General features: G+C 34.5%; 1 protein-coding gene across 1 annotated transcript in view; it reads right to left on the bottom strand.

Annotated features, from left to right (window-relative positions):
* The window catches only part of LOC121407487 (START domain-containing protein 10-like), a 40,525-nt gene that overhangs the window by 11,035 nt on the left and 14,658 nt on the right, over positions 1-14,832 (bottom strand). Inside the window, exon 3 of the mRNA XM_041598592.1 lies at positions 11,533-11,636. Coding sequence (XP_041454526.1) covers positions 11,533-11,636 — 104 coding nt within the window. The remainder of the gene's footprint in view (positions 1-11,532; positions 11,637-14,832) is intronic.

Here is a 14,832-nt window from a genome sequence, read left to right as displayed (position 1 = left end):
CTTTATCATCGTCGATCTAGATCCGGTACAGTTACATAAACTGAACTTTGTGACATCATAAAATCTAAGCTGAAAAAACAATAACACTAAAGATCGCCAACACAGATAGGCACACGTGGGACAGTGTATATTATATTGCTGGAATAAAGACCCCACAGAAGTACCTGATTCCGTGCTTATTTTGCTTATTTCTCAGCAATTACAATTTCTTCAAGAATCCTTCGGCACATATTTTTTATTCACACAAAAAGACACTTGGTTGGTCATTATATTGGATTCTGTAAAAAGTCATTTTGAGATCGTTACCACAACTGGCATTTATCTTTAAAAGCTTGTTGAAGCACCATTAACAACAACATAAACATGGCGAGAGTTTAACGAGACGACCAGACAAAGAGAATAAAAGATATGCAGATGAAGCGAAGGGCTAGACAGTGATGGAGTGATGAAGGGAATAGCTGTAATTGACCTCTACCCTAATACACCCCTCCATCAGTTTCTCATCAGAAGGTGTGAGACTAGGTTGACACCTCCCTATTGTTTAGTGCCTTGATTTGGTTCAGCATTGCAGATGTTATGGCTCTCTCTGTGTTCCTGGAAGAATTACCATTAGTCCTAATGGCTAAACAAGCTAAAACCTCAGATAAACACACAGGAAAAACTGCAAAAAAGATCTCTGTTGGATGAAAAGATCACCAAGAAAGAATGCACTTCATTGTGTGTATATGCAGAGCGATGTGGTTTGATGGTTACGACTCTCGTCAGTGGGTTCAAATCCCAGCCAAGGCATAATTTCTTGCACCTAGAAATTGATTGATTGTTCTGCACTCAACCCAAGAGAAGTGAATGGGTAGTCAGGCAGAATAATTTTTTGGAATGGACCAAGTGCCTAAAAAGCAGCTGGAGCTGTTAAAGCAATGTAGTGTGCCATTGAGATGTACAAGATGCTGTGGTCATCTTTGCAAGTTATCAACAAACATTACCTCATCATATAAATCAGTGCTGCATTTTATTATAAATTTTTATTCTTAAATTTGACATGCAAAGTACAAAATCATGACTATGATTACGTAAAATACAGCTCAATCTGGGGAGCGTTTCATCAATATTTTCATCCGACAAGTTGTCAGATCTGACATCTTTCCAGGATTTTGATTGGCTGAGAGGCACTGTTCCTACGGTAACTGTCGGATAAAACGTCCGACAAGTCCTTTCATGAAACGCTCCCCAGGTTACATGACGTTCAACCTAAAATCAAACCACAAATCCAGTGGACCTTTGCCATCACGTCAGCCAATGAACTGATTATATGACAAGCCATTGCAAACGAGCATAAATTTGACTGGGATTCACTACAGATTACAGCAGGATCATTCTGATATTAAGGCTAATCGAGGAACATAAAGTGGAATGGGGCTAATGGGAATAGCTCAGCAGAAATTTTCATTCAGTCTCAAAATAGATCTCATTTAACACAGCACCAAACGTTACCATTATCACCCAATAAATATTGAACAAATTGATTGATACATTGCATTTGCAACCTGGTGTGGGGGTCTATGCCCAATGGGGCCTAAAAAATTAACAGAACACCCCCCAAAAAACACAAGTGAAAGGAGTTCTCATTAGGAGAATATTGAGTCACTTTTGGGTGACTGTGACTGTGTGACAATCGATTTTTTAAAGAGCATATTCAAACCACAATATACTCTTTTAAATAGTTTTGCACTGAAGAACAAGAAATCGAAAGGAGGATACAATCAGTTATCAGCTGATGAACAGAAATAGAACCCTGTTGGAACACACTGAATGAGAAGTTGAAAGTACTTTGAGATAATACTTTGTGATTGCTGTAGGATACAGATAACATGTACATGTAACAAACATGTACACCATAAAATCAATAAAACACCTGTTATATCACAGAAAGAGAGAAAAAGAGGGAGAGAGATTGAAAAATCAAGAAAAAGTGAGAGGACAGATTGGAAGGGAGAGAGCAGAATTGAAAGATCAAATAGAAAGTGAGAAAATAGATAGAGGGGGGGGGGGGTCTGGTATTCAGTAGACTATCAGGGTTAGATATGAAACCATTGATGAGTGGAATAGCTTTGGCAATTTTATGATCATTCCTACTGATGTGGTGGAGAGTTTAATTGCACTACTGTAAGTGTTTGATTTATAGTTTGGAATAAACATAATGCCATCTGTGTATACTGAACCACATGGATCTTACAGAGAGAGAGCACAAGAAGTGGGCAACACAAATTTCCCATTAAAACATTATTGGGGGAAAAATACTCTAAAAAATAATAAAAAATAATCAATATCCATTCTTATTACTATTGTATACTATGTAAATGTACATGTGAGCATAGCAGTGTACAGCCACAAAATACGGAAAGTACCATCACAGCTACTACATGTATACACAATCTTTTTCTTTCCCAAAATAAAATTTCTAGAGCAGGCAATCTCTGACATCTTACAGCTTGTGTACTAAATCTGGCGAGAATCAAGTGCCAGATGGCTGACCGTTGCCAGTTTTGATAATTCATGGGTTAATCGTGCACTAGACACTGTCTACTGAACCATGATTATTCGCTCTGTGGGTATGGTATCCTTAAGGGATCATAGCAGTTAGGAGAAAGCTGAGGATCATGTTTGTGGGTTACCATCCCTCAACCTTGATCTATCTGAACAATTCATATAGCTTGGGATCTCAAATGGTGTGACTTTTGGAATAGCTATAAGAGAATAGAATTAGCGCGCAGAGTCAAAGTCATGATTTTCATTCCCTTGACCACTGGTTCTACAAATATAGATTTAACCATGGAACATTAAAGACTTACATGGAAATGTACATGTAGGGCTGTTATCGTTGAGAAAATTCTTTTGTCGATATCATGCTAAAATATCCTAATGATATCGATAACTATCGACAAAACATAATACACATTTTTTATGCAATATAGCGATGTCACCTACTCGCGTTGGTCAAAATTTGTATCTGCGACTGTACCAAGAACGTTTTAAAATCCACATTCATTACTACATAGCATATTTTAACTAAAATATTTAGCAGAAATACATCAGTGATTATCCTTCTGAAAAGCCACTTTCAAAGGGACGTTTCCGTGAATTTGCAGAAAATCACTGTGTCCCTACATGTACATAATGGCGGGTATTATTGACAAAGAGAGAAAGGTCATTGATATCGCTAAGTGGCAAAAACAAGCGATAATCGACAGGACTATCGATAAAGACTTTATTGATAACAGCCCTACTTACATGTACAAAATGTGTTCTCAATTCCAAGAATTGAACACTTAAACTTTAACCAGATCCCATGACAAGGCCATTGTTACATCATGTTCCAGTTCTCAATAAAATATTAATATCATAAATTATGCAAACTTGGTTGTTTTAGTGACTTGAGCAAGTATGTACAATGTAATGTGACATTGGCTAATTTCAAAGAAATCATTCCCTTCTGAAGTCCTTTTTATGTCAATTAGGAAAAAATACATATGTATTATAAAATCAAATTTCCCCTACATACTGTAACATAAGGATGCTATTACATTACATGTAAGACAAAATGAGCATTTTGAAACTAAGATTGAAAATAAATTTCCCACGGGTATTGTGTGTTCTTTTAATATTTAAATTTACAGGAAAAAGACTAATGTATGTCTAGTAAATGTACAGTGCAAGCCTACACATACATTTAGGCATGTATTTTCATATTCAAAATAAGTTGTACATGTAAATGCCCCTCCGGCGAATGATGAAATAAGCTGCCCTTTAAACTATTGAACCACTTTAAACAAAGAGGAGCAACATTCTCAAATTTATGCTGGCAGTTCGACAGCAGACTGTCGCCCTGTCTACATGTAAAATGCAAATTCATAATGGCACTCATTTGGGTGTGAAATTGACCTTCCTTTGTCGATTGACATGAAAATGATATTCCTTGCCCCATTTCCCTGAACGATATAGAGCTCATAAAATACCATCGTTAAGTACATCGTCATAGAGAGATACTATCCCTTCATGTACGTGTATGTTCTTGATAATGGTCTTAATGACAAAACATTTGTACTTAATGTTCTCATCGGTCCTTTGTACGTAAATTTCTGGTCATAAAGACACATGGAATTACACGCATGTATGCACTTCATCAATAATATTAGGCCACAGTAAGGAAGCACATACATTAAAAATAGGATGAAATCTCAAGAAAACAAATGTATACAAATGAAAATCAATTTTGAATTTCTTATTACATTGTAAGTGTTCATATTTGTATTCTACTAGAATTTTATGGACGTGTATTTTTCATGTTAGTCTAGTCCAGATTTTTAAAAATGTGCTTAGAAAAAGTGCTTTAGGCATTTTGTGTTAATGCTGATTTATCAATTGTTTTAAGGTAATTCAGGGGTGCTGAACCCAAAAATGCTGTTTGCCAAACATGATTCAGACGTTTTCATCCTCAAATCGGCAAAAAAACAAAAATGGCGGCATTTTTAATGTAGTTTCCCATATTAAACGATTTTTCATGGGTGATTATATTTAAAAAATTGGGATCTATGCGTTATTTTTGATACCCAGGGTCGCAAACATAAGGTGTCCGATTGATTCGTCAGCCATCTTTAATTCCAAGATGGCTGCCATGATTCACAGCTGCTGATTTGATAAATAATATGGCAAAATGTTTTATAAGTTGGGGGTGATAATGGCATATTCACATTGGATATCTTTAACGTGTCCGCCATTTTTTCCTTGCGTGCATAGCAGAAGCAAGACATGGACGTCGCTTTTCCGACGGCGGCGGCGAAGTCAACATCAAATCTTAACCGATATTAAGTTTTTGAAATTTCATAACTTTTAGGGTTTAGAGTTTAATTCATGAAACTTAGGCATGTCAGGATTAAACAAAGTCTATTGACACAGGTTATAGTTACAAAACGTTGTCAAGGTTACCTGGAAATCCAACATAGCGTCCACAACGGCAGTCGTACCATCAACTCCAAAAATGAAGTAAATCCTCAAAATCAAATCATCAAAAAGCTTTCAAGGCAAATAATGAATCAGGACATGTTTACAAGATAGTCAATGAGTGTGTCAGAGAATCCAAGATTACCTTCCAAAATGGCGTCTATAATGGACGTTGTAACTTTGAAATGGTCCAAATTCTTATAATATCCACCTGGTAGAAATAACTTTGGGTCTACCGAGAATAAAATAAAACATATAAAAAAATCATGATTCCAAAGGGAAAAATCACATTGGAAAAATATTAAGGTATATCGGTGGTGCAGTTTTGCCCCCCCCCCAAAAAATAAATAATAATAATGATGGCTTCAAAAATACTTGCTATTTCTTAAAAATCTGGCTGCAAATTTCATATACTATCTACCTACAATGTAAGAACATTTTCGGGCCTTTCTCATGATTTCAAGGGTCATATGATATAGGTGAAAGACAGATTACAGGGAAGCACTGTTGCCCATTTTGTCAGAAAATGGAAGAACGCTCCCAAAAATACATTCAATTTGGCCACCATTGTTACAAAAATGACAATATACTTCATATCCCATCTTGTGCCGCTATTTTGGTGTCTCTGTTTCTAAGACTCATATGAAAATATGTTTTACAAGAATTAGTGACATAATCAGGTGGTGGTGCACCAATAAGTAAACATTCAAAAACAAACTTTAAAAAATAAGGTACTCTTTCACCTAAAAATTTCCATAATTCACTGATACGTCATTTTTGTGTTCAGGACTTTCCTAGGGTTTCATGATAAGGGGACAGCAGTCACTTTCACGCAATTTTAGAAGTCGCTTTGGACTTTTTACGATGAAAAGGAAACTGACCATCTTTTTTTTTATTTGTTCCGATTTATTATTTCAGCCTTCAAGCCACAATGCATGTAGTGTAGATTTTGTTCACCTAATTATGACTAGATGTTTAGCTGATGGAAGTCTTTTAAGACTCACTTCGAAAGCAAAATGGACCGCTTCATACCATTGTAACTAATCCAAAGGTATTATTCAACCCTTGAAACCATAGTGTAGACACCAACATCATATTTCCCAAATGGATTTTAAATAGATTATGTCAATTTTTTAGTATCAGCAGCCATTTTAGTCTCCTTAATTGGAAGCCATCTTGGATTTTTAGACATACAGGACCATTGATTGCCCTTGTAACTTATCCTAATGTATTACTTGACCATTTAAACCAAGGGTTAGACAACATAATCATATACCCCAGGCAGATATTAAACAAACTATGACAGTTTTTAGGTAACAATAGCCATTTTAGACCCGCAATTTTGGAAGCCTTTTTGGGTTCTTGGACATGCTGGATCTTTGACTGTCCTTGTAACTTGTCTTTGTTTATTACTTGACCCTTTAAACCATGGATTAAACACCAAAATCATATACCCCGGGCTGATACTAAACAAACTATATCAGTTTTTTGGTGAGAACGGCCTATATAGACTCCATTTTTGGAAGCCATTATGGATATTTGGACATAATGGAACCACTAACTGTCCTTGTAACTTGTCCCAATCTAATACTTGACCTTTTAAACCATGCGATGTACTAAAAAATCATATTCTCCAGGCGGTTATTAAACAAACTGTGTCGGTTTGTAATTAACGACAGACATTTTATACTCCATTTTTGCAAACCATCCTGGATTTTTGGACATGGAGGACCATAGACTGTCTTTTTACTTGTCCCAACGTATTTCTTGACCCATTAAACCATGGGTTAGACACCAACATCATATGCCCAAGGCTGGTATTAAACAAAATTTGTCAGGTTTGGGGGTTTTTAGATAACAACAGCTATTTTAGACTCCAATTTTGAAAGCCATCTTGGATTTTTGGATATAGTGGACTGTTGACTGTCCTTGTAACTTTTCCTGGTTTACTTCGTGACCCTTAAAATCACCAATGAATACAACCCAAATTAAAGACACTAAAATACGTAAAAGATGAATTATGAATTTTTAGGCCATATGGCAGCCATTTTTGCGCAAACTTGGATTTTCAGGTACCCTTGTATGTTTATGTTACTCTTTCCTTTTTCGCCTTCCACCATTGAATACATGTATGCACCGGAAAAGGTGTCTAGGGTAGATAAAGTGCCGGTTATTTTAATTTTCAGTTAATGGCGGCCATCTTAGATGCCATCTTGAAAATAACCACTTTCCCGGATACGGATTTTGGTGGATTTTTAGTATGTTATTTTTTAGATCAAAAAGTACCAAAAACTGTTGACAAGCATTTTTGCTACAAGTTTTGGGGGTCAGAATAGAGTAAAATGGGTGTAGAATGGCGGCCATTTTGTTTTTGCCAATTTGAGGATTTTAACATCAAAATCAAGGTTGGCAAACAGCAAATTTGGGCTCAGCGCCCTCAAATTATGTTAAAACACTTCTCAATTCAGCATTAACACGATTTGCCTAAGGCAGTCTACTTTTCTCAAATCTGGACCTGACTATGTACCAATACAGACGATTGTAAAAATAATGTACATAATGTGACATACATGTACAATGTACATGTTCTGTATATGTACCGGAGATCACATTTCTTATGACTCTAGACACAATGCTAAAATAATGATGATGATGATGATACATCATACATGTAATAAATAATATCAACAAAATACATGTATAAAGCATTTATAATGTACATTGATCTAGTGGTAAATATTTTTTTCTAAAACATCAATAAAAATAAGATATCAAGACTACATGGGCATGTTTCCTCTGGTCATTGGTTAGAATCATGATTTTTGTATTATTCAAGCAAATGTTACATTTGTTGTCATTTCTTGTGTTGTTGTTTGCTTGCTTTTTTACATTCATCTACATGTTAAGTAAAAATTTCATTTTACTTTCTATGTTTTTGAAAATACTAACTGCTACAGATCACTTCCTTGATTAAAGATTTAATACAGTGATAAATGTATGAGAATGCATTCAGGTGTAAAGATGTGACAACAAAAGATTTGATTTATGACTAAAAAAATGAATACATAAATATCACAGGTCAAGTGGTAATCAAATGAGGTGACCGATGCCTTTATCCATTCACAATTTATTTTTTTACATGTACATTTCAATGTATATGAAAATAATCGAAAAAAATATGATTTGATTCCTCTGTTAACATGTTAGATTTCTCACTTGTTTTGATTTAATAAAAAGAGCTTCCTTATCATCAAATCTACAAAATATTGAAATATACTGTGCAAACTGTATACATTATAGACTTGGATACTGTATACATGTACACTCTATTTCAATAAATGGCACTGTTGCATTTCACTGAACTGCAAGACGAGAATAGCAGTTTTAACATTTTATGATACCTGTAGTTGTTTTGAATAAAAATGAATAAGACGGATACATGGCCACTGTAGGGGGAAATTTGACTGCGTCAATAGTAGTGAAAATAAGTGTAACTATAAAAATGTCATTACTTTCTTTATATGATGCAGTATTTAGTACCCTGGGGTACCAAATAATAATCCGCCATTTTGTTAAATTATTTATTTTATTTTTTGCGCTGTACCCTGGGTTACCAAAAAATGACATTAATATTATTCATTACGTAAATTATAATTATTGATGTTAATCACAAGAATCAAAGTCCATAAATTTAATTTTAGCTCTCCCCCAACATTGCACGATAATACAAAAACTAATGGCTATCTTCACTTTTGGAAATTCATGCAATACCATTGCAAATGCGCTGCACATGCACTGCGCTGTGCCTGTGATGGACGAGTAATAAGCCTACACCACCCCCACCGCGTGTACCAGGGCGAGTTTGGGGACAATAAGCTTATCTTTTGTGTAAGTTAGCTGTCGAAAAGTATACTTAAATTCTTAAGTATAACATAATTTGTTTACTATTATTGGCATTAGATTGCATCAAAGAAAGGAAATAGGCGTTGTGATCATTGTCCCCATTCATTATCATGATTGTCGCACTGATCGTACGACCATGATCACCATGACAACAAAGTAACTGTACACTATTACAACACGAGATGGCGCTGCACAACGCCGTACCCCGGTGTACGGCGTGGTGCATCATATTTTGAAAGATTTCAAATACATCTTAAATACATGTACATACACAATTATTTTTTCTCTATTTAATTCAAATCAATTTGTTGTTGGGGTAGAGTTGACCTTTAATCCTATGGTCAATACCTAAAGAGGATGATGATACATATATATGGTTGACTTCAAGGAGACAAGACTCCAACCTTGTGATTTGTTAATCATTGACTCTTAAAATGGAGAATCAAGAAGGCTTTAATACTGGGAGGATTAAACAGGTGGAATTCCCCAAACATGTTTGCAGTTTGAATTCAAGGATCGACTATTGGCTTACCTTCTATGTTAAAATGGTTAAATGGATCTTTTCTAGTTCTATATACAAGGAATTGTTAGAATACTGTTCTTTTTAAGAATTCAAAAGAAATTCTTTGTGTTATACATGTTTCATGTGATTCCTGCTTATTGGATCAAATGGAATCTCTAAAAAATTAAAGCGCCCCAAACCTCCACTTTTGTAGTCTTCTACATATATATTACGAGTTGGCTCTACATGCACTTGCATGGTTATGGGTTTTCATCTGAAATCAAGTGTAATGAATATAGACCCCATGATGATCTTGAAGCGATGGATGTGTCAAATACCTGGTGATTTAATCCTTAAAGAGTGACGGACACACTCTATGCACAGATGCACTTTATTTGTTTTTAAAGTAGCAATGTAATATTCACATATTAACATTAAAAATAGCACCTGGTAGTCGAGAGAAAGACACAGTTACATTTACTGATAAGTGTTCATATTACATGAAGGCCTACATAGGAATATTTCTATTTGGGGAAATGCAAATTGCTATCTGTTTCCCTGCTTCCAGATTTTTTTCTGAGTATTGAAAAAAGAATATGAAATTTAAGAATGTTCCTATTTCGAGAAATTCCTTTGGTAAGTTGTTCCTTCATTTTTCTTGGCTGTCAAGATGTTGGAAGGTATGAAATGATAGCCCCCCCCCCCCCCCCCCTCTTTCAGATGAGAAAGTTCTTGTATCTATTGTATGGATAGAGGGGATTTTTGCTGTGTCTGAATACATTGTTTCAACAAAGGATGTTTATAAAACGATAGTTTTGACATGAAACACATTTTCACATCTAAATTCATTTTAAGGTTTTAGCCTGGATAATTCATTCATGGTACCATGATATTGACACTATCTAAACATACATGTAGAGCCAAAAATGCACATGAACCCCATGTCATACAGTCCACACCCAAGAGAAGATTCTTCTCCATAGGAAGATATTGATAGGGTTTCTTCAAGGAGCTACCAGCATGTACATGTAACTCCATGGTTTCTTGAATCTCCCAATCTTGATGTGGGATGATCAGGATACAAACTTGAGATTCAGTAAACTCAGAAGAATCACCTGAGAATCTGTCTCAATAGGATGTGAATGAACCTAACATCCATGCATCCTGTTCAGCATTGTGAATACCTGGCAGAGGACACACACAGTTAGTATCCACCAGCCATGCCACAGGGAGTGGAAAACGTGCACCTACTGTATCAACAAACTTGCTTGAAGCATAGAGCTATTAGCTCCATGCTTGAAGCTAATGACTGGGGAAATTATGCACCCAAAACTCTAGGTGTGAGATGCTATTGATGATATAGTGAGCAGTTTACATATATGCATTGCACAGCATTATGACTATCAAGTAAGTCCATGTACAGTCCAATCCATAAGTAAACAGCTGTCCGTATAACTGTCAATCAAATGTGCATATAAAAACACTGTCATAAACATTTATATGCATATTGATTTTATATTTAACAAAAAAACACTAGTTAGTGCCTGCAGACTGAGACATTTTTTTGAGAATGCCCATTTTGATAGTGGATGCAGTAAACTGAAACAAGTAGGCCTGCAGCGACTAGCTCTGAATCTTGAGCAAGTGGAACCTCTAGCAGCCTACAAACATTACAGTATGTCCAAGTTTAATGTACTTTACAGACTATAATGTCAATATTACCTTGAAAATTTGATATCTTAACCCTTGGTTATGTCTTTTTAAAGTTATTATGCTCAGTTCATTGAATTTGACCCTATAATGATCTTTAACTTTCATCTACATGTATGTATCTGAAATTAAAATAATTGACTTGCTGATACTGTACAAGAATTTAATGCAATATTTTTGTATACATGTATTAGTTTTATGGAAATGGGATTTATACATTCAATATTATCCTGCTTCTTAAAAATTAAGAGTCATAGCCTTGGATAAGTTTTTAATATTGACACAACATGTTCAAAGTTCAATAAGCCTAATGACCTTTGATCTTGCTGTAATCATTACTTAACCTGCAACTCATGCCACAACTGTATACTGTATACAAACTGTTTATCAAAGACAGAATTACTGGAAAGCATGGTTACCTTATGGAATACTGAGTGGTTGAAGATGATATATTCTTGGGCAGTCTCTAGCCATGTTCTTTGGGTCACAAAATCCCTATTCTTCATTGGTGATGGACATTTCACTGCAAAAAGAGAAAAAAAATGAACTCAGGAAAAAAGAAAGAAAAAAAAAAGAAAACTAAGCATTCTTCATTACAAATGAAACAATACTCTTCAAATAGACATTATAATAAAAGTGCCTAAAAATATATGCCTACTTGTAGTTGAAATAACTTCATACAGTTATACATGTACATGTACATTGTATGTAAACAGTAAAAATCTGTTTCATGTGACATGAAAAAGTTACATCATGTATAAATGGGCATGTTGAATTCAAAGAAAAAAAAATACCAGTAACAATTTGAGCGATCTCAGTGAGGAAACCAACATGAAAATTATCACAAGATAAAAGTAATCAGAGAAGAAACAGCTGACTAAATTGCAGGTAGGCCTGTACAGTATCACAATTTGTTTTCAACAGCATGTTATGGCATACTGTAATCAATGCCTTGCTGTAATTATGAATGTAAAATTGAGTAAAGTTCATTTGTTGCTACATGTAGAACCACACTTTTTTTTTATCTGGACTACATGTACACCTACATGTATATGAAGATGAAACTTTAAAAATGGTATAAACTACTGCATCTTTTTTAGTACAGGCACATGTTTGGTTTTAAATGCAGACTTTTTTACCCCTCACACAACATTGCGGGGTCAATTAAACTGGCAGTTGTTAATACAACGAGTCGATTACCAATTTTGTTTATTTATGTTTAGGGTAATTAACAGGCTTGCCCCTTAGTATCTTAAAGAGTTAATAGTATTCAGAACCCCTCGGATACCTACACGTTATGCTCTAATCTCTCCTCTTTATATACAGCGTACCCAAACCGAGAACTCAATACATGAAATCTTTTCAATATCATGGTTTTTGTACATGTACATGTATATGGAATAATCTCTCTCTTTTGGTTTGAAACGCCACATCGCTACAATTGTTCAAATCCAAGTGCACATCCTTGCTTCCGTTAATCGCCTTTAATCATCATTAATTTTGTATTTTTTTTCTTTTAATTATTTGTACATTTTGTAATTCTTTGAGGCTATTTTTTCCTTTTAAACTCTCTCTTCTTCTTTTTAAAGCTTTTTTTTCATATTTGTTATCGTATGTATTATTTTCCATTTCTATTTCATATTTCATGTATATGCTGTAATATCAAACTTGTGTTGTTTTTTATTGTGTTACAGGGCCCCTTTCAGTTTGCTATAAAGTAACAGGTCTACCCTATGGAAATAAAACGTGAATAGAATAAGTAATAAACAAATGTAAAAGAACTACATTAAATATCTAAACAAGAGAAAGCAGAAATTGTTTTTATACAATATCTGTGGTCTACATTAAAACCATTCTTGATTTTACACTGTGTATGTTTAAGTAAGACTAGTTACATTCCAAATATATTAATTTTTCTTAGGGGGTTCATCTTTTTAAAAATGAAAAATTTAATGGTAGAGGGTTATAACTATCCAGGCAGTAAGTTCATAATCATACATGTAGCACCGAACTCAAAACCCCAAATAATGAATACAAACGTAATGTACGCAAACACCTCTGATTTGTGCAAGACAGAAATCACTCCTGAATGTAAATCTATCTTTTTTTTCTTTGTTCTGTGACATCATCATCTTATTAATGGATTACCACTGTTTCTATCAGTGTATTGGAATATCACAAAAAGCTTTCAACTCATTTCACCAAACGCCATTAACCAGTAGAGTCAATAGAGAAGCAATGGGGGTCTGAGTCAGCAAACAAAGGCGGATGATGAAGAGCAAACAGATCCCATTCATAGGTAACTTAAAACTCATTCACACTAGGTGAATTATGCATGTCATGATTGTTTGTTTAAATATATTCTGATATTAAATGCAAAGATCATAGAAAAAATTGATATGAAGGTTCATACATGTAGGCCTACAATGTAGTATGTAGTTCATAGTATCATGATTATTAGTTTTATGTTAAAAATATAATTTTAAATGCTTGTTAGACAGACAGACATACATGTAAATAAAATTGTTAAGCTACTGCACATACAGTACATTTCTGCTTGTCTGAACTGCGTAATTCCTTTATCTGACCTTTGAATTGTTAATCTGAAAGATTGCACCAGGCTATGGCAGTCTATGTAGTTGATCAAGAATTCCCTGTTCAAGCAAGTGGTATAAAATGAAAAGATGCCCTCACGTCATCCTATCTAGAATGGATGTGCTCTTTTGATGATGATTTAACAACCACTGCAGAATGAGCGCTTGGATTTAAAAGCAATGCACATACATGTACAATGGCATTTTGAGGAACAAAATATTTAATGCACTGTATATTATTCAGTTTCTACAAAAAGTGATTGTTGTTTCTTTCAATGTAAAACCTCAATAACCCTGAAAAATCTCACTGCTATAATTTTGTAGAAATCACACTGTGTATCTACGCAGGCCCTATACGCTTTTTGTTGTTGTTGTGATTATTTGAACCATGACAATCAGCTTCCACTAATTTTCTGTACAACAGTAGTGCTGCATCTGTATTGATTTTCTAATATTTTGATTCATCAACGACAGAAAGATAGTCAATGATCTCCCGCTTAAAAATATTGAGCGCAGACTAATTTGCTCATATCTGATCAGATGTGAGGATTTTTGATAGCTTACATGTATTATGTACAGAAGAACAGTTATCAGTGAGAGTCACTAACAAACGGATCTTCATGAAATGCTCTCCTGATAAATGATACTTTGTTGCCTAATCATATAAATTTAAAGTTTGTAATTTTCAATAATCATTCATTTCATTTCGATTTTTTTTCAAATCATTCTTTTTCATCTGCAAACCAAACCCATACTGAGGTCTTGAAGAGTAATGTAATTTTGTTTTTTATTTAAAGCTCATGGTGCTGATATTCCCATTTAAAAGTACATTGTATCACAAGAAGAAGAGGTTATTATCAGATAGAGTCAGTAACAAGTGAAAAATGTTTAATATTCCACAAGACTTTGCTTTAACACCTTATTGAGGGTTCCTATCATTTGATAATATTAGAATATGTTTTTCATTCAGTTCAGTGAACCAGAATGAGATAATATGGATATTTTCTGCTCTCCTGTGCTCTATAGTATTAAAATGCTGATTAAAATAATGTCAAGAGCTGTTGTTTTTTCCAGACACATGAGAGAAACACAGTAATGAAAGTGAGTTTGACTTAATACAATGTA

The sequence above is a fragment of the Lytechinus variegatus genome, chromosome 1, assembly GCF_018143015.1.
Source record: "Lytechinus variegatus isolate NC3 chromosome 1, Lvar_3.0, whole genome shotgun sequence".
NCBI classification, from domain to species: Eukaryota; Metazoa; Echinodermata; class Echinoidea; order Temnopleuroida; family Toxopneustidae; genus Lytechinus; species Lytechinus variegatus.
Note: the sequence above shows the minus strand (reverse complement) of the source record. Positions and strands in the feature narration are given on the sequence as shown.